This window comes from Barbatula barbatula (genome assembly GCF_947034865.1).
Source record: "Barbatula barbatula genome assembly, chromosome: 14".
NCBI classification, from domain to species: domain Eukaryota; kingdom Metazoa; phylum Chordata; class Actinopteri; order Cypriniformes; family Nemacheilidae; genus Barbatula; species Barbatula barbatula.
Genome location: NC_136777.1, coordinates 20,831,901 through 20,852,174, shown reverse-complemented (window position 1 = coordinate 20,852,174; position 20,274 = coordinate 20,831,901). Strand labels below are relative to the sequence as shown.

At 44.3% G+C, this 20,274-nt stretch overlaps 1 protein-coding gene across 1 annotated transcript in view; it reads right to left on the bottom strand.

The window, feature by feature from the left end:
• Positions 1 to 359: 359 nt before the first annotated feature.
• Positions 360 to 20,274, bottom strand: part of plekhh2 (pleckstrin homology domain containing, family H (with MyTH4 domain) member 2) — a 35,064-nt gene continuing 15,149 nt past the window's right edge. Inside the window, exons 5-30 of the mRNA XM_079472321.1 lie at positions 19,528 to 19,611; positions 19,358 to 19,439; positions 18,758 to 18,958; positions 17,591 to 18,387; positions 16,724 to 16,799; positions 16,452 to 16,546; positions 16,178 to 16,355; positions 15,839 to 15,975; positions 15,642 to 15,755; positions 14,768 to 14,854; positions 14,512 to 14,670; positions 14,188 to 14,268; positions 13,953 to 14,105; positions 12,510 to 12,618; positions 12,318 to 12,430; positions 12,057 to 12,236; positions 11,855 to 11,952; positions 11,598 to 11,775; positions 11,197 to 11,352; positions 11,015 to 11,112; positions 10,800 to 10,941; positions 2,678 to 2,823; positions 2,469 to 2,598; positions 2,182 to 2,268; positions 1,932 to 2,081; positions 360 to 1,734 (exon numbers count right to left, since the gene is read on the bottom strand). Coding sequence (XP_079328447.1) covers positions 1,549 to 1,734; positions 1,932 to 2,081; positions 2,182 to 2,268; positions 2,469 to 2,598; positions 2,678 to 2,823; positions 10,800 to 10,941; positions 11,015 to 11,112; positions 11,197 to 11,352; positions 11,598 to 11,775; positions 11,855 to 11,952; positions 12,057 to 12,236; positions 12,318 to 12,430; positions 12,510 to 12,618; positions 13,953 to 14,105; positions 14,188 to 14,268; positions 14,512 to 14,670; positions 14,768 to 14,854; positions 15,642 to 15,755; positions 15,839 to 15,975; positions 16,178 to 16,355; positions 16,452 to 16,546; positions 16,724 to 16,799; positions 17,591 to 18,387; positions 18,758 to 18,958; positions 19,358 to 19,439; positions 19,528 to 19,611 — 4,017 coding nt within the window. The 3' untranslated portion in view covers positions 360 to 1,548. The remainder of the gene's footprint in view (positions 1,735 to 1,931; positions 2,082 to 2,181; positions 2,269 to 2,468; positions 2,599 to 2,677; positions 2,824 to 10,799; positions 10,942 to 11,014; positions 11,113 to 11,196; positions 11,353 to 11,597; positions 11,776 to 11,854; positions 11,953 to 12,056; positions 12,237 to 12,317; positions 12,431 to 12,509; positions 12,619 to 13,952; positions 14,106 to 14,187; positions 14,269 to 14,511; positions 14,671 to 14,767; positions 14,855 to 15,641; positions 15,756 to 15,838; positions 15,976 to 16,177; positions 16,356 to 16,451; positions 16,547 to 16,723; positions 16,800 to 17,590; positions 18,388 to 18,757; positions 18,959 to 19,357; positions 19,440 to 19,527; positions 19,612 to 20,274) is intronic.

Here is a 20,274-nt window from a genome sequence, read left to right as displayed (position 1 = left end):
AAAGGTCAATGGATGACTAAACGGGTTTGGCTGCCGTCGGAACTATAAGGCAAACTTTTCCCTTAAAACATACCAGCGTAAAAAAAAATGGATTTGATTTAGTGTAAAGTCAAAGGAGTCAGTAGAACAATGGGAAACAATCTCATAACATGACTAAAACAACTTGGAAGAATATGGGAATGGGGAACGCACACCTGTTTGGTTCATTCCAATTGTTTGGGAAATAGCAGGACACGTGAGAACGAAATACAAATCAGACATTTGGGTAACATGCAAATGGACGTCATGACAGAATAATAAAATATTGTTCAACTTACCCACTTCAATATTCATGTGCGTTACTTAGAAAAAAATCACTCTTTTGATAGTTATAATATTTATTTAGTTTCGCATAGAAAATATTTGTAGATAATACATTTGAGAATAAATAGTTTTCTTATGACATCATCATCGATTGCAATTCGGGGAAAAGAAGAAACATCACAATCATGAAACAATAGGAGTTTTAAATCACTTCGCTTTCCATTTCATTTTGTAGTAACTAAACCTTTAACACCACAACCATCACAGACTCCAACTGTCACCACAGATCACAATGCACTTCCTGTTTTAATTATATTCCCATCGTGTTTTTACTCTACATGCTTAAACATGTACGTGGTGATATTTCCATCGAAAGTGATATCGTAGGAGGATTAATGGTATTGCTCAATCTTTCATCCCGATTTACAGTTTCCTGTAAATGACGAGGCGAGTAAATATATCTGAAAAATGTATAAAGTAATAGTTTCTTAATAAATAACATATCCACACAAGGTGAGATTATAAAAGAAATGTGTTTGGTTAGTATTTATACAAATGTATTGTTTTATAACAAGCTTACGTCAGTTGTTATAAATTTCATACAGAGGGACCATCATGCCATGTTGTATATTTGGGTAAATCTCATCAAGCCTGTCAGGTGCATGTCCTGAGTCACATTTCATCCCCAAGCCAAAATAAAGAAATGCACAAAATATTATCCAAATTCACATAACCTTCATTCAAAATCAAATGTGCATTATTGTGAAGTTATAAAAAGACACTTAAATAATAAACAAGATTAATACATGATGGTAGTACATGTATTTCAGATGATTGAAATGAACACTGCATCACAGTGATGAGAATCCAATAATAATCACCATTGAGAACAACGGGCGTTATGAGAGATTCCCTTCAAATGTACAACGTCCAGACACACGAGACTCTTACATAACACAAAATGTCATAATTATTCTGTCACGCATTAGTGTACAGCATCCTTATAAGACTCAAATTTTGCTCAATTGTAAGACTGAAGAACAAATGATGCCATTTATACGATAGGTGAACATCGAGCAACCGCAGTGCACTGGGTTTTGCATTCTGGGCATTTCTAGGCAGCCAACCATCAAACACTAAAAAAGCCCTAAAGAAGACTAAACGACTGACTCCCTGGGTAGTGTACTTCTTACTGCACTAGGAAGAAGACTGAGAGAACAAAAACAATTTCCACTAGTAAATGAATCAAAGCAAGGTGGGGGCTTTGCTGGGTCTGCAGGTCCCCGCTGGAGATTTGCTTCTTGATTCATTGCTTTTCAGCTCTCCTGACTGAGCCAGCATCAGGGCCGGAGCGGAAAGGTGGTGGGCCGCCGCTTTTTGCTGTTGTGCGCTGTTTATGTAGCTGGCTATGAGCAACGTCACGTCTCGAACCTGAGAAACAGGACAAGACAAACAGTGCCATCGTAGACTGTTGTGAAATACGCATGTACAGACGTGCATGTTTGAGTTTGTATTTTCTTCTTTCGAACTATATAAATGAAGATGTTCCGGCAATGGGACCCTCCACAGTTTCCATGTTAAGCACCAAGTACACGAGTCACGACACGTTTGTGCTGTACAGTACTTACTTTAGAGGAGGCCATAGCAAACAGATGCTTCTCTGTGGGCTCTTCTTTGGACGCGCTGATGCCAGAACCCGCAGCTACCACCAGCATAAAGTCCTGAACGCACGCTCCGAATGTCACAATGGTTTTATGAGGGTGAGACTCCAGAACTTTCTAGAAAAAAGAAAAGCTGAAGAATCTATGTAGCTCTTTGACAACCACTTTTTTTTTAAATGACAAGATTTAGAATGATAAGAACACCGTGTTGACTTACTATTGAGTTGAACTCCAGTACGCTGACTCCATTTTCATGTACTGCCAGCCAAACCCGCATGTTGGGCTGCAGAGTTGGACATAAAGGCTGTGGGAAGATTGAGAGCAAGATTAACAAAGACTGAAGATGTGTTTGGAATGACATTGAAATGCTAACTGCAGCCTGAGGTATATATATGGCTTGGGGTAAATAGCCAGTAAACATGAGGAAAAAAATGCTGTTGTATAAAATAACATTACATTTTATACTTCATCCGCTAGTTGTTAAGCTAAACAATCACATTTCACCTCGGCCTCAAATAGTTTGGCTCCAAAAAGTGTCCACTTCCGAGCTACGGTCATGTAGATTCGTATGCATTCAGAGGAAGTCCGACCCCTCAGAGATGCCCAGCGGGTGGACAGCCTCTGTAGTAACTGCCTGTGATTGTAAGAACCTCAGTGTTAATGAACAGATAGATTGTGTTTATGTTACATGTAGTCATTGGAGGCGTAAATACCCCATGTGCTCCTCAGTACAGGTGTGTCTGTAATGCTTCGGGTAGAAACGCTCCAGAACCTGTTTCAGGGTCTGCTTAGATTTAGTCTGTGAAGCTCCTGATCCACCCGGGCTACAAAATGGACGTTCATAGTCACCAAATTCCACCTGGGTGATACACACATATTTTCAATATTTGCTTAAAGATTCAACCCCCCAAAATTCTCTCATACTTTATTCATTTACTCTCACGCCACACCAGATTTTTATAAGCATTACTGTCACTTTGTGTATTCAATGTATGTACTACATATACAGCCGCAGAAAAAAATGGAAGAGACCATTCCAAATTTTAATTTCATCATCATTTCTAGATGCATTGTTTCCATTCCAGTGGCTGTTGTGTTTCAACAAAATCAAACCTCAGGAGTGACAAAGTCATCCAACAGTAATGCGAAAGAAAAAAAATCTGAACTGTTCCTAAATACATGCACACATATTACTGTTGTGTTGCATAAAAGTGAATATGAACTTGTTTTCTTTGCAGTATTTGAGGCCTGAAAAAATACAGAGCATCTTTTCTGTTATTTTCTTTTCAAATTTAGTTTCTCCAGTTTTCATTTTCTGCGAATAAATGCAAATAGAAACAATATTTCTATTTGAAATTTGGGAGGAATATAGTTAGAAATTCACAGAATGAAACAAAAGTCCCTAAAATAAAGTTATAATAGTAGATTCGGGAAAAACTGAAAATCATTTGTAAATGGTCTCACAAATTGTTGTTGTTATTAAATTCTCTCAATTCTCAACGTTTTTTAATTGTATATTTCTTTGAAACTTTTCAGATTTCAATTTTTATTCTTACTTGTACTGTGAATATAATTTTACCGTGGGAATTTTTTTGTACATATGTATGTATTATACTAAGCATGGTTATGTAAGGAAATACAACCTGAAACTCACAACAATCCAAATGGTTAAACATACACCCATCCAGTAGGTTTAAAAAAATGTGTACTGAAGCCAAATTCATATTTTGCGCTTTTTTGGTGAAATTGAAACTAAAAACGATCACAAATAAGCACCAAATTCAAATATCCATCAATTGTAGTAAATGTCAATAAATTCAAATCTTATTGGTTCTTGTCTTGTGACAAAACATAACATGACAACTAGTCACCAAATACATGAGAACCAATGAGATTTAACGTTACTGACAAATTCAATATTATTTTAAATGTTTAGCGTAATGCAAAAAAAAACTAGAGTAAATCTCCTAAAACATTTCATTTAGAGCTATAATTTTCCACGCTACCATACCCTATCGCCAAACTGTTTCCGACAGGACAAAGAAAAAGGCTGCCGCTGGTACAGACAAAACGTTCAAAGGCCATCCAAAAAGGTTTGAAATACATTGGGAGTGCTGTTACCACAGATATGTGGATGAACACATTTAACAAGAGGGCATATACTGTTCCTACAAGTCACTATATCGACGAGAAGTGGCATCTAAAAAAAGTGCGAAAATATTACGTTAACGAGTTATTAAATAGTTTTTGTCAGTGACCAGGGCCCGAACTTTAAGGCTGCACTTCGGACCTACCACTGGGTTCCATGCTCCGCACACATGCTGAACACTATGTTAACACACACGTTCAGTGACTGGAATTCACCAGAAGGCATCACAGACGTGCCGGAAATGATAGACAAGTGCAAGAGAAAAGGTGCTGTTGCAAGTTTAGCGCACACTGTCATTCACGAGTTCGCCCTCGCTAATAAACAGCTCCTTGTTGGGATAGATGGTAAAGCATGGGAATGAAGGTTATGCGTATTTGGCGTGTTGTGCAGGGAGTGGGCTCCGAGCCCGCCGGATCTATCCGAACCCGGAGCACTCTACCCTGCTCAGAGCAAGTGCTCCGGGCTCGGAACCGGCTCGAGCCCAGAACACACCCCCCAAATGCAAATAAAGCTGGACAACCGCCGAAGTACGCATACACCCCCCCAAAAATGCCATGCTGTGCGTTACGGAGGTACAACCTGAAATTTAATAAACGAAAGGATGAGGGCCTGTTAGGGCTATCGCTGCTGCGATACTGGCCTCATGGCTAGTAGTGTCTGCTGCTACAGAGCTTTGTTGGAAGCTCGGGCCCCTGCGGGGGCAGTTGCTGCTGTGATACTAACCTCATTGCTAGTAGTGTCTGCTGCTACAGAGCGCTTGTTGGAAGCTCGGGCCCCTGCGGGGGCAGTTGCTGCTGTGATACTAACCTCATTTCTAGTAGTGTCTGCTGCTACAGAGCACTTGTTGGAAGCTCGGGCCCCTGCGGGGGCAGTTGCTGTTGTGATACTAACCTCATTGCTAGTAGTGTCTGCTGCTACAGAGCACTTGTTGGAAGCTCGGGCCCCTGCGGGGGCAGTTGCTGCTGTGATACTAACCTCATTGCTAGTAGTGTCTGCTGCTACAGAGCACTTGTTGAAAGCTCGGGCCCCTGCGGGGGCGGTCGACCCTTGTGCGACCAATGCGCTTGCGTGACCAATGCACGAGTGTGACTGGGAACCCTTGTGCGACCAATGCGCGTTGCGTGACCAATGCACGAGTGTGACCCTTGTGCGACCAATGCGCGTTTCGTGACCAATGCACGAGTGTGACCCTTGTGCGACCAATGCGCGTTGCGTGACCAATGCACGAGTGTGACCCTTGTGCGACCAATGCGCGTTTCGTGACCAATGCACGAGTGTGACCCTTGTGCGACCAATGCGCGTTTCGTGACCAATGCACGAGTGTGACCCTTGTGCGACCAATGCGCGTTTCGTGACCAATGCACGAGTGTGACCCTTGTGCGACCAATGCGCGTTTCGTGACCAATGCACGAGTGTGACCCTTGTGCGACCAATGCGCGTTTCGTGACCAATGCACGAGTGTGACCCTTGTGCGACCAATGCGCGTTGCGTGACCAATGCACGAGTGTGACCCTTGTGCGACCAATGCGCGTTTCGTGACCAATGCACGAGTGTGACCCTTGTGCGACCAATGCGCGTTGCGTGACCAATGCACGAGTGTGACCCTTGTGCGACCAATGCGCGTTTCGTGACCAATGCACGAGTGTGACCCTTGTGCGACCAATGCGCGTTGCGTGACCAATGCACGAGTGCTGCGGGGGCGGTCGCTGCTGCGATACTGGCTTCATTGCTGGTGGTGCCTGCTGCTACAGACCACTTGTTGGAAGCTCGGGCCCCTGCGGGGGCGGTCGCTGCTGCGATACTGGCTTCATTGCTGGTGGTGCCTGCTGCTACAGAGCACTTGTTGGAAGCTCGGGCCCCTGCGGGGGCGGTCGCTGCTGCGATACTGGCTTCATTGCTGGTGGTGCCTGCTGCTACAGAACACTTGTTGGAAGCTCGGGCCCCTGCGGGGGCGGTCGCTGCTGCGATACTGGCTTCATTGCTGGTGGTTCCTGCTGCTACAGACCACTTGTTGGAAGCTCGGGCCCCTGCGGGGGCGGTCGCTGCTGCGATACTGGCTTCATTGCTGGTGGTGCCTGCTGCTACAGAGCACTTGTTGGAAGCTCGGGCCCCTGCGGGGGCGGTCGCTGCTGCGATACTGGCTTCATTGCTGGTGGTGCCTGCTGCTACAGAACACTTGTTGGAAGCTCGGGCCCCTGCGGGGGCGGTCGCTGCTGCGATACTGGCTTCATTGCTGGTGGTGCCTGCTGCTACAGAGCACTTGTTGGAAGCTCGGGCCCCTGCGGGGGCGGTCGCTGCTGCGATACTGGCTTCATTGATGGTGGTGCCTGCTGCTACAGAGCACTTGTTGGAAGCTCGGGCCCCTGCGGGGGCGGTCGCTGCTGCGATACTGGCTTCATTGCTGGTGGTGCCTGCTGCTACAGAACACTTGTTGGAAGCTCGGGCCCCTGCGGGGGCGGTCGCTGCTGCGATACTGGCTTCATTGCTGGTGGTTCCTGCTGCTACAGACCACTTGTTGGAAGCTCGGGCCCCTGCGGGGGCGGTCGCTGCTGCGATACTGGCTTCATTGCTGGTGGTTCCTGCTGCTACAGACCACTTGTTGGAAGCTCGGGCCCCTGCGGGGGCGGTCGCTGCTGCGATACTGGCTTCATTGCTGGTGGTGCCTACTGCTACGGAGCACTTGTTGGAGGCTAGGACCCCTGCGGGGCCGGTTGGGCGAGTGGTGCAGTCTTCGAGACTTTGAGAACAATGTCGTGAGATGGAAGCGCTGGCTGCCTTGTTAACAAACTGTATTGTGGTGCCGCCTTCAGCAAAGAAGACTGGCTCAGCCGAGCCCCAGATGTGAGAACCATCTCCTCCGAAGGTGTTCCCGGGTGTCAAAGCTGGACAACTGGTAACTTGTGAATGCGACGCCTGCTTGAGTCGATTGGTCCGAAGGTGATGCGATCTTCAAGGAATCATGAGTCAAAGTGGCTGAGGTTTGAACTAACATCCGAGACTATCAGATGATACGGGCAAGGAGTGTTTGCTGGGCTTCCCTGAGGAGCGACAAGTCTGTCCGGATGTAGCTTCTAAAAGCCTCTGATGACCAACGGCCTAGGGCTTGGATCTGCGGCTGGGATAGGCCCTTTTGGGCGGCTGTGGTAGCTGCGCCTATGCGGAAGGAGTGACCGGAAAAGTTGTCTGCTGGGATGCCAGATTGGAGCAGGACGGCTTTGAGGTGCTTCTGAAACCAGAAGCGTGAGGCCGGGCGATTAGAGTCGTCGACGAAGAGGGGATCCGATAAGGCCGCTGACCGGGGTTGTCTGTAGCGAAGGTAGGCTAGGAGGGTTCGATATGGCTGAATCGGTGAATTGATGTTGAACACGTAGACGAAATGACCTCTCCTGGTCTGGTCAGTCTTACTTTGCTTAATCGAGTAAGAAATCGTCTCCGAATCCAGCACCTGGAGGTCATTCATGGTGGGGTGAACTGAAGGGTCGAATTTGGATGTGGTGGTGATCTCTGAGCATCGTAGAAAGCCGAAGAACGCCAATGTGAACATGGCGTCAAGTGTGCGGGCAACATGTGTGGAGTGATATCCCTTGCGGAGGGTGGAGATGCATTTGGTGAGAATCTCCAAGGTAATGGGCCTCCTAGCGTCCTGACGGGCGGGTTGGGATCTTCGTATGCCTTGGATAATCATTGATGTTTGGGAGCTTGCTATGGCCGGTGACGGGGAGTTGAAAATCAATTTATGGAAGAACTGGAGTCCGCTGAGGTAACCTCTGATGGAGCTGGCCTGAAGGTTTTTTGCGGTGTTGAGAAATGAGATGTATGAGGTAATTGTGAGGAGAGAAAATTCTGGGAAGGGAATGCTGAAAGCCTGGTGAAATGATCTGAAGCTTCTCCACGCCGTGAGGTATGATTGCAGGGTCCTGGGGGAAACTGCCTTAGTTATGGAATTGAGAGAGGCATCGAGAAGCGTTTGCAGTGGGTGATTCACTGGAAGATCAACTCCGGATAAGGTTGTACAGGAATAGGCCTGGGGTCCGCTTCGAGCGCCAGCAGCCTGGACTTCTGCCAAAATCTGCGCTCTGATGTTGCTGGAGACTGGTGGAGGTTCCATCACATGCACGTGTGGAGGCGCTGGCATCGCAGCGGCTGTGGCCAATGAAAACGTGGGGCGTGCCTGTTGAAGAGAGAGAATGGCAGTCGTTTGCGCGTTGTGCGGCGACAAGCTCGTGCTAGCGTTGGCAGCGGCGCCGGAGATATGAGGCCCAGGGACTGAGGCCTGTGACTCTAACGGAGGCAGCCTCACCCCAGAAATCAATTCCGGCGCCGCGGGCCAAGATCCAGGGGCGGGAAAAGCGAATCTAATGGCGGCCGCTTGTGCGTCTAACAGAGATAGGCTCGGGGTAGCGGTGGTAGCGGTGTCAAGGAATTGTGGTACGGAGACCAGCGCTTGTGTCCCCAGCGGAGGCAGCCTCGCACTGGGGAGCCAAGAGCCCGGGGCGGGCAAGGCGAATCTAATGGCGTCCGCTTGTGCATCTAACGGAGACATGCTCGCGCTAGCGGCGGAAGCGAAGAACTGCGGTCCGGAGACCAGAGCTTGTGTCCCCAGCGGAGGCAGCCTCGCACTGGGGAGCCAAGAGCCCGGGGCGGGCAAGGCGAATCTAATGGCGTCCGCTTGTGCATCTAACGGAGACATGCTCGCGCTAGCGGCGGAAGCGAAGAACTGCGGTCCGGAGACCAGCGCTTGTGTCCCCAGCGGAGGCAGGCTCGCACTGGGGAGCCAAGAGCCCGGGGCGGGCAAGGCGAATCTAATGTCGGGCGTTTGTATGTGTAACGGAGACAAGCTTGCGCTAGCGACGGCGCCAAAGAATAGTGGTCCAGAGACCAGCGGTTGTATTCCCACCGGAGGCAGCCTCACGCCTGAGACGTATGGGTGAGCCAGGGCTCCTGAGAGTTGCCGGCCAGCCTGTACGGGGCGGTCATCTACAGTCGCTGTGCTGTCCCACGCGTTGAGCTGATATGCCGCGGGCTGCCGGAGGTGCTCGATCGGGATATCCGTGGCTTCTAGCATGACCTGAACGCTTCCAAGACTTGCCGAAGGCTTGCTGCGTCGGCTCGAGTGAGGGAGGCCTAGCCGAGCCGCGGAGGTAGATTGCCCGTGCCTGGAATAGACGGGACCCCGAGCCGAGCCTGGCTCGTTATTGACAGCCGATCGTGCCAACCTCATCGAGGGGACGTCAGCCTGGGACGACACGTAAAGGGTGTAGAGCTCTAGTTTCGACATCCGCCTGCTGAATGGGACGTCCGCGTTGGCAAGGGCCAGACGAAGGCTCTGGATCGTCCACTTGCTGCATGCAGATATCTTGGGGAGCGCAGAGGCGTATGATGACGCCGGTGAATGAGGTGGAGATCGTGCCGGTGGGAGCGATGACGAACCCTTCCTCTTAGATGCACGCCGCTCAGAGCGGCGGGGATGGCGGCCCCGCGGCGAAGCTTGGAAATAGTCCGTATAATCCGACCCTGAGCTGGAAAGCTGGGGTGCGCATGATGGCACCGAAGGATCTGGAACGTTTGCTACTTTAGAGACCACGGGAGACTCTGACATAGTGGCGAAACTTGACGATGCTTATCTGACAAGATGCAACAGGTAAGATTGTTTGTCTATTTATGATAGAGCTTGCAGGAGCTGATAGGGTAGATACGGTGATTGCTGATGGTGAACCAGCCTAGATCATTAAGTAGAGATTACGTGCTCGGCTGATAGGTGATTGCTGATGGTGAACCAGCCTAGATAATTAAGTAGAGATAGCGTGCTCGGCTGATAGGTGATTACTGCTGATGGAACATCGGGCTGATTTATATGCTTAGGTTCCTTCCGAACTTTGTTAATAAAACATCATTTCAAGAACGGGAAGTTCGATGGAACAGTAAAGTTACAATAAATGAATTATAAAATCCATTTATTATTTTATATTGTCCCGCATTACCAAAGCACATAGATCACTGTAACTGTTGGTCGTGTGCGCGGACGGGTTTAATATCCCCGTTGCAGTGGAACATGGCAGCAGAAAAATCAGAAGGTGGACTTCGCAGAATGGGAAGAAGAGACACCCAGAATGATGGATGACGTGGAAGAATCCAGTTCTTCAAACGTTCAGTTAGTTGAGTCCTCAGAGGAAAATTGGCTTTTATTCTGGGAGAAACCTGAATCCTGGCACAGTAGATGCTATTCTGTTTTGGCGCAGTGCAAAGGCCAAGTAGCTAATCCTACAACATGGAGTTTAGGCTGAATTGGCACCGTTCTGTTATCTATAGGCCTTTGTTCTCTATCTGTTCTATCTAAAGTTCTTAATTGTTGCTTTGTATATCTGTTTGGAAAGGTGCAGTATAATATCGCAAATTCTTTGAACAGACAGGGCTAGAAATTGTACTGTTATCCAGTCATCCTTTGTGTGTTGCAGTGACAGAAACGCCGATATTCAAAGTCTTCAAAGGGAGTAAAGCCTGTGTTAATCTGGCCAAAGACAAACTTTTGTGTTATAAATAGATGTTCATGCTTAAAACAAAGAATTTGAGTAATTCAAGAGACGATCGGGTGCGGATATCTAGATCGGAGAAAATTATACGTCCGGGCGGGTGGGCGCGTGGATTATTTCTTTGAAGTAGCGGATGGTGGTGACCGTGTACCGTACCTGAGCAAGCAGAGCGGCCATCTCTAAAGCCAGCTCTTTGTTTACAGGGAAGCGACCTGCTGTTATTTCCTCATTTGTTTGGTAAGCCAACAGGAAACGCTCTCTCTCCGTCTCTCCTCTCATCTGCTGTGCGAAATATAACCTACAGGACGCAAACCTGATGTTAGTTACTCGCTAAACTCTGTTGATACACACAGCCCATTTCTCATCGGTACCTGTTCTTATAAGTGAGTTTGATGGTCCTGGCATTCTCAGATTTGCCCGAGTGCTGCTCCTTTGCGGCCTGCTCCCATTTCGCAATAATATCACAAATCTGAGGACAAACCATAATGCCTTTGTGTTAAACGTATAGGAGTTTTATAAGTAGGTGTATATGAAGCATTGGTGTGTGTTTGACCTTCAGGTTTCCCTGAAGACACTGTTCAAAGTCTCTGCCGGTGGGGTCGTCGGAATAAAGGCTGAAACCAGACTGACCAGTCTTCCTCACGCCTGTGTCCTGATTCAGTCGGCTCTGGAATTCCTCCACTGTTGTCGAAGCATCAAAACCAACAACCTGGCAAGTGACGCGATGGCAAACAATAATACAGTATCAGTTAAACTGTACTTCGCATTCTCTTTGTCACTTTTTGAAGGTTTGGACACACCTCCTCATTCTTCAAAACTACAGTGAGCAAAAAGGGATCTAAAGCAATAGCTTTTTAAGAGCAAAGCATTGTTTCTATCGAAATGCTCGCCCTATGTAACATAAACACTAATTCAGCTTGACTGCTTGTGCATGTCATGTTGTTTTGCATAAACCTGGTATGTGTTGTTAAGGAAGTGCACAGGCACGCTGAAGGGTAGAGAGTGGTGATAAGGATTCCTCAGAAGGATAGACAGGATCTCCATACGTGACGACCGAGCTTGCCGTTCACCTTTCTGCTGCGTCCGCTCCAGTGAACGCTGGCAGTAGATGGCATACTTTCCCACTTCCGTCCTGGTAAAAGTGCAGAGATGGGACGACTTTAAGCGCGAGAGATGGGATTCTTGGGAAGTGCCTTTTTTTGTATATTTACCGTAAATCTCCATGCCTTTTAAGGTGCAGTTGCAAAAGCAAAAGAATGGGGTGTGTGGGCAGGAAGAGGCCGACACACAGAGCCAAAAACTGCCAACCCTGTGTTGGCAAAGGTAGAGAAAATGTAGGAGTTGACAGTACGCCCCCTGCTGGACTTATTTTCAAATTGAGAAATACAAGTTACAAGCATTTTATCCTCTCACCTGCAGGGGTCCCGGCTGACCGTTCGGTTGTCTCCTGCGCGTCTGTTTAATAAGCTGGCAGTAGATTTCAGTTTGGAGCTCTGGGTGGGTGAGACACACTTGCAGAGCACACTGGGCTAAAGTCACATGATAATCTATGGCTGGAGTGTCAATGGCGACATTTATAAACAGTTGACATGTCTGTGAAAACAGAAAGAGGTCAAGTCAAGAAAGTCAGTCTTGCACTCCAACGCGTATTAAGCAAACATGAATTGTTATAACCTTAAAGAGCTTTATTGCTTCGGTTTGAAGGGCCTGGGAGGGCAGGGTGGTGAGTGGAGAAGACAGTCCTTCCTTAGTGAAACACAGCGCTGGATGTCTCCAGAGATGAGACCCTGCGATGCCAAGCTTGCTTTTCATTAACTGAACTCAAACACAATCATCAGGCACTGAAAGGAGCTGTAAGACTCTTACCTGGATCTCCATCCACGTTGAGAAGTTTACCAACCAGCTGCTCAAACTCAGTGCCCACCTGCCCCACTGCAGTGCCCGCTGCCACAGACAGATGGTACAGCCAGGCCGTCTACAAGAGGAAAACAGAGAGACATTCAACTTGATGTCAGCAAGAAGTGTGCAAGTGAAATGCTAAATAATGTAGCTTTCGAGGTTCTAGTGGTCAGTACAAAATAGTACGAATGACTTAATGAATAAATAAATTGAAATAAAAACCTATGCGAGTAATCCTTTGACCAAAATTAATACAAATGTAGAGAAATGTATTTAGCAGAATTGTAGGAGATGATGTCATGTGGAAGAAATGCTGGGAGACGTTTTAGAAGTGAAATTGGATGTGAAATCAGGTTTTAACGGTTGGAAAGTATTACCTCATATTGTAAGTAAGAAAATAGTCATATATTTTAGCATATTTTTAGGCGAAAAATGTAAGTTACCTAAGATTGTTACTAGGTGATAAAAAATAGAGCAATTCCAGCGTTATGGATGTGATATTTTCGGTCAAAACTTGAAATATAAATTCTCAGAGAATGTATTTTATACCAATATATTGGCCATCCGTTTATATTTTACTAAACACCAGATTATTATGATTTTAGTTTTTGTGTTAATTTTAATTAGTTTTAGCAATGTTGGTATACGCTTTTGTCATCTTATAACTTATTGGTTTATGTTTAATGTTGCTATATAAGATTTGTTCATTTTAATTGTATTTTAACGTTTTTAATTTTACTGCTTTAAACTAAAAACACTTGGGGTAACATTTAAATTTTTCCCTGAGTAAAGTTATTCCAAAGAAATATTTGTAAATATTTGATTTGATTTCAATGAACAGGAATATTAAATATTAATTTTAGAAAACTAAAATAACCCTGCTAAACACCCTCACAATAAAGGTCCAAAAACCCCCAAAAGCTGTCTAAAAATTTCAGTCTATACTTAAGTTTTCTATTTTAAAAGAGGGAAGAATTCATGCCTATGGATGTGACAAAAAAGGATGCAGGTTTTTGAGAGACAACATCCTTTGTAGGACTTCTGTGAATTAAAATACACAAACCAGAAGCAAAAATACCCAACAAATGGAGAAGGGATGACTTTACATAGAACATAAAATGGTTACTTTATTTTCATGTGGCCATTTATGAGGAACATGGACCGTTATGGATGTGACGACTCTTTAAAAGTGCACAAAAGCGCTTTCAAAACTTTACCTCACATGCATTTAAACCACCAAATATTGACCTCTGACCTGGTAAAGATCTTTTTATCTAAAGATTGACATTTGCATGAAATTGCTCATTTGGTTACGTTGCCCAAGTAATAAACAAACTAAAATATTACAGATAAATGACAGCCTTGCGTGGGAAAACAGGCGGTGATTCAGAGGGAAATTTCCCATCTTACCTTCTCATGAGGTGAGTCAATAAGCAGGTATGTTGGGCTCTGACTCACTGGCTGAATGGAAAGAGTGTATTGTGCAGACACTTTATCAGAGTCACATGACTTATCCACTTCCTCCACACGAGCGTTACACAGCTTGACCTGACCCAGAGGAAACTGGGATGGGAAATAAGATATTAGCGCATTTACACACAAATAAAGCCCTTGGTAAGATGACAGATTTAGGAAGACAGAAGACCTTATCCTCTTGACTTCTGAAGTAGTACAGCGCCTTCCCAAAAAGTGCACCCCACACATGCTTCGAGTATCCATACTTCACCTCGATGAAGACAATTAGCATATAGGAAATCATATAGTTTTCAGTGAAATATAAAAACATTATCAAGACAAGAAAAATGTACTTGTGAGACACATACCTGTCTAAATAGTTTGGTTCATGCTTAAAACATGGTAAAATAAACTACACAGGGATGCTCTTTCATATCTTATGAGGCCTTTGTTTGCTCTGCATTTATTCCCTTTGCTGTGTGGGAAAAAGTAAAACGTGATTTTTACGGGATACCTTTGTCAGGTGTCCTTTCATGACGGGCCGTACGTCCGGTTGTGTGAAAAGAGGACTAGCAGCTTTGATTCTCACAACGCTCTGCAGAACCGTCAGCCACTCCTCCAGGAGGTTTGGAGAATCCGCCTTCAGATAATGCACGCTCTTACCTGTCAACACCTGAAGTATAACATCAACACACAGAGAGTCAGATTGAAACTACATCTGAGCATGAACAAACACCGTAAATGTCATTCACACACTGTACACACAATACCTGAAGGATCTGTTTCCCATCACCGCGTGCTATGGTGCTTGAAGCGATGAGCTCAATCTGGCCTTGAGGCTTACGGATGACATTACTCTATAAAACCCCCAGAAAAAAACAAGTTTTATTTCTATCTTACTCGCTTTTAGATAAAACTATATAATCAGTCATGCTGGGTCAGAGTAACATCCTGATAAAAGAAGTCACCATTTTACAACCCATGTTCACATCATCAATAATTATTATTACTTCTATTTTTCCATATACTTTATTATATTTGGATAAATTGATAAAAACTGTAAATTTTTTAACTGACATTACTGTGATTCATGAATTATTTATCATAAGAAACCAGCAGCTAATGTGAGGCCTTAAAGGAACCGTTCACCGTATAATAAAAAAAATCGATATTTTTAAATAAAGAAATCTTTTAATTACTGTCGTGTCGTTCAAAACCTGTATATGACTCTTCTGTGAAACACAAAGGAGGTATTTTGTCTCTGTGGTTTTGTGTCCATACAATGAAAGTCAATGGGGGCCAATGTTGTTGGGATACAAACGTTCTTTTTTTAACGTATTTTCTTTTGTGTTCTATAGAAGAAAGAAAGTCAAACAGCTTTGAAATGACATAAGGGTGAATAAACGATAACAGAATTGTCATTTTTAGGTTAAATATCCCTTTTAAAGTTTGTTGTGTATCATTTCCGCACACTTCCCTGGTCTGGCATTGGTTAAAAAAACTGATAGTCCCACCCCAAACCCACTGGTGCTTGGATTTCAAAAGTTTAGTTATGACTCGCGTCTAAAGATAAGATGAATTCACGATCCTTTATCATGATCTTCTATTCAACCTAATCAGAATGACGTGAGTCATTGAACTGACCGGTGACTTGTAATACAGCAGCTCCCCGTCTTTCAAAATAAACCAGCGCCTCTTCCATGTTTTCTTCCATGTCTTTACCATTTTCAACAGGTAACCAGACTTCTCCATTGAGTCCTGAAACACAATTTCAATTGGTCCTTCATTCAGCACAGTATGTGACTTGTCAAGAAACAGAAATATGTGCGTGTGTCTCATACACTCTTGTCATTGTCGCTGCTGGTGGAGCAGGTCTTGGGCAGTTTGTTCTCTGGTTCAGAACACTCAGTGTCAGTGGAGTAAGCATCAGGAGGGATGGCGTAGTCGCATTCAGATGTCATAGAAGACAACGATACAGCTGAGAAGAACAAAAAACACACGCGGTGACGATGAGTGACTGAGGCCAGTTATGACCATTCTTTTAGACCATATGTCTTCTTTATCCAAAGCAACTCACAGTGTGTTGCAGAGACAGACACACAAGAGCAATGCGTGAACTTGTGTAAATAACTGAAAGTGGGAGGGGCGCATTATCAAATTATTATCAGATGTAGACAAACCTCTCTTCAGGGATCGAGGGCTTTCGTGGCTGGTGTTCTTATGTGACTCTGAGGTGTGAGAGCCGCACAGAGACACCGCCTCCTCTCCAGAGTAACGCTGACACTCCTCTGAACTCTCCTCCTCCTCTGAACTGGACCACTCCTCTGGAAACTCATTAGTGCTTAACAATGTCGCCCTCTATAGCACAAACACGGTACTCGTTACTTCTCAACATTTGTAAAGAAATGTCGAAAATGATGCAGGTGAATGCTGAGAGCGCACAAAGATCTCTACCCCTTTAAGTGTGGTGAATACAGGTGTGCTCGTGTTCTTGTAGACGAGGGATGTGTAGAGCATGTAGGCCGGGCATGAGGATGGGATGGGGGAGTCTGGAAAAAAAGAAAGAAAGAAAGAAAGGAATAGTTTTTCAGTAAAGGAGCAAACAGCAAAGCAAAAAAGTTCCTGGATCAGAGAAAGGTAATGAAAGTTAGCAACAAATTTCACTGACTGAGAAAAATAAAGGACAGCTGGAAGAATATTATGTGTGTAGAGTTCCTGAAACACACCTTTATTAGAAACATGTTTGCATGACATCTCTGATAGACGAATTCCAGATTTCGCCACAGCATATATTCTGCTCTCCTGCACGTACAGAGAATTGACATTTAGAACTTAAAGACCCCATGAAACGGAAGTTCGTTCGTTTTTACTGCCGTATTTTGACGTTTTTCCGAGTGAAATGGAATTTTGAATGAGAAAAATGGTCGGCGTGGCTTTCGTCTTTCTCTTCGATTTGACTGGATGTATAAAAACACCGGTTGCATTTTGAAATGTAACTGGCAGCAGACTGACAGTTGAAGGGGAGCGGTTGCTCCGCCCAAGCCACCTAACATACGTCATCTAAGATGGATAGTCATTATAGGACGGAAGGTTTAAAGTCCCCCTGTGGCCAATAATTTTATCCCATTTTATGTTTGAATGTAACTCTACACCTAAGCTTCATTAATTATACGCAGATGACAGAAACGGACATGAATATGCAATTTAGCCCCGCCTCCACTCAGTCGCACTCGGCTGTTCAGAGGCTGCTTAAACTGAAAGTGAAACTGAGAGCTGACAAAGCAGTGCAGCAATTATTTTAGCCCGAATCTCTGCACCATCTTTGCATATTTCTGCCTCAAACTGCTGATCCACCGGGGACAAATTAGTTGATGTGATTGGTTACAGGTTTATGACGTCATAAACCAAAGCAGTTTCAATCCACATTTAAACAGCAGTTTTATGGAGAAAATACTTAGCGATGGTTCAAAATTATACATTTCCACCTGGTTTGTCTTAAAGCATATTAAAAACACCACATAAACATATGAACGACATTAAAAACTTGATGACACAAATTCTTGTCATTTTTATTCACATCTCACATAACTTACCCAAGATGGCAACCTGTGCAAGGGAGGAGTCGGGGGTTTACTCCCAGGAACGGCTGCGCAGGCTTCCGGTGTTTCTGGTTCTTCGGGCGGCACTTCAGCGTGCAGTTCGGAAGGTACATTGGGATCCTCTCGATCACAAGTCTCCATTCTTTGCTCTTGGTCCAAATCTGTTTCGTGGGGCCGGAGAGGACGTAGCATGCTAATTGCATTACGTGTTCGCCCGTACGTGGCTTCGCTGTACAGCGGAGGCTGGCTAAGATGCTTCTTGGCTAACGCCAAACTCACGTTAAAAATATTGGGGGTGCGCAGACGGGGCTGTTTGGGAGAGGCTGGGGTGTCTTGGGAATCCTGGGAAGGGGTGGGACGCTTTGGCGTGAGAGCTGGAGTTAGGACGGGACTGGGGATGTTTGTGTCACTGGAGGAAGAAGAGGAATCCAGACATTGCGACTGGAAGCGTTTATTTAGGTCGTCCGAACATCCATCTTCCATATACGCTTTGTTGCCGCCTTTCTTCTCTGTACTCTTGGTTCCAGGAAGGCAGAGTATGGATAATTCAGCGTGCTGCATGTCATCGTCGAACAGTGAGCTGCTGTCGTCAGAGGTGAGGTTAGCCTCGCTGGTGGGCCGGTTTAAACGCAAACTTTCAAACAGACATCTGTCTCCTTTGGAGATGGACAAGACAGAGGAGAGGCTGCAAGGTGATGGTTCCCCGGTGTTGTCACGCTGACCTTCTTCTTCAGTTCCCATTTTAGAGTCAGTGCCACAATGCTCGGTTTCTGGACCTTTCATTCCACAATCTGGATCAAACACATAGACTGGGCGATCATTTACTATAGTTGAACTTAAAGGGACAGTTCACCAAATGAACAGAAAATTCTGTCATCATTTACTCACGCTCTTTTCATTCCAAACCTGAATTACTTTCTTTCTTCAGATGAACACAAAAGAAGATATTTTGAAGAATGTTGGTAACCAAACAACATTGTCCCCAACTGACTTTCACTTGGAAATATTCTTCAAGGTATCATCTTTTGTGTTCTTATAGGTTTTGAACGACATAAGGGTAAAAAAAGAATGACACCATTAAAACTTTCAGCTGAACTATCCCTTCGACAAATCTTAAACCCTTTAATGCTTCCAGGAAAGTCATTATGTGAATGGTCTGACCTGTAGAGGGTCTCCTGCCCTCCATGTGTGTGTTGTTCTGATCTGGCAGGTTGCTGATGCTTTTCTGTGATGGTTCTGGTCCTGTTAGTACCTGAGGGTTCTTTCCTCTGATCTGGAAACAGCCAAATGTAAGGCTGCTGAGTCGCTGGGCTTCACCTACATTGGCCTGGACTGGGCCAACAGAACCAGAAGGATTCACGGCTAGGACACAACATAATGACATTAAAATGATCTACAAAATATAAAACATGTTTCTGTTTGATATTTTTATATAAATCAGAATACATTATGCAGCATCAACTGTCTCAAGTACCGTGTGCTACATAATCACATAGATTTCATCTCATCAGTTTTCATTTCTGAAATACATTTTATTTTTGCCTTTTAAAAATGAGTTCACATCCAGTGCATGCAAATAAACGGGCAGGTGAAGGGCATTGCATTTTGAATGCAGGATCTAGTGCTGTTGTATTGCACATTTTGTGAATAAGGTATCTCAAGCGTAAAAGTTAAATACTGTGACTGTGTGTATATATGGCATACTGGAGAAACATTAAAAGTAAGTTTAAGTTACATTATATGTGGTCTTGTGCAGAATACCTTGCAGTTGTCTTTTCAGGTCTTCTATCTCAGATTCGTGTTGTTGGTTGATCTCTCTCAAAGAGGCATTCTCCACATCAAACTGTGAGGGATCACAAATAAACATTCACATGCTTTCTTTCCTTAATCTTTTTCCAGAACACACACGGTTAGAAAAAGCAGCAACAGACCTCATTCAGCTTCTTCAACACCCATTCTTTGATCTTGGCTGCTTTTTCCTCCACTGTCTTGGCATCTTGGATTCGGTTCTGTTTCTGCAGATGTCAGATTGAAGAGAAATGTAATTCCTAAAATATTTTAATATTCCGCGTGTGGTACAAAACATAAAATGGTGTATCTTTTCGGGCACATAAATGTACCCCTAAACTAAAAGGTGACTAAAACCCTGACTTTTTTAACTGAAATTAAAACTTAATTAAATATTTTATTTTTGTTTATTGAAATCAAATAAAATATGGGACTAAAAGTATTGGAAAATATTTTTGCCTATAAAAATTATAATAATACGCAAAACTAAAACTAAAATTAATAAATCTTGTATAGCAACAATTAATTAAAAATTTATAATAATATGACAAAAGCATATAACAAGGTATATAACAAGTATTTAAGCAAAATGAACAGAATAAAGCTAATTTAAAATATGAAGAAAAACTAAATAAATAAAAAATCTAAACTATAATAACTCTGCCCTAAGAACCTATTGTGTAAAGAATGTAAAGGTACAGTTAACCTTTTATACTTTTTTTGATATTGTAGAGATATCCTATGTTAAAGTATAAAATAAGTGCCAGTTGTACATTTATACATTTTGGTTATCAAATTTTGACCAACCAGAGGTAAGAAAGACACATAAATGAATCAAATATATAATTTTATAACAAATAAATGTATACTACACACTACTGGGATGTGAC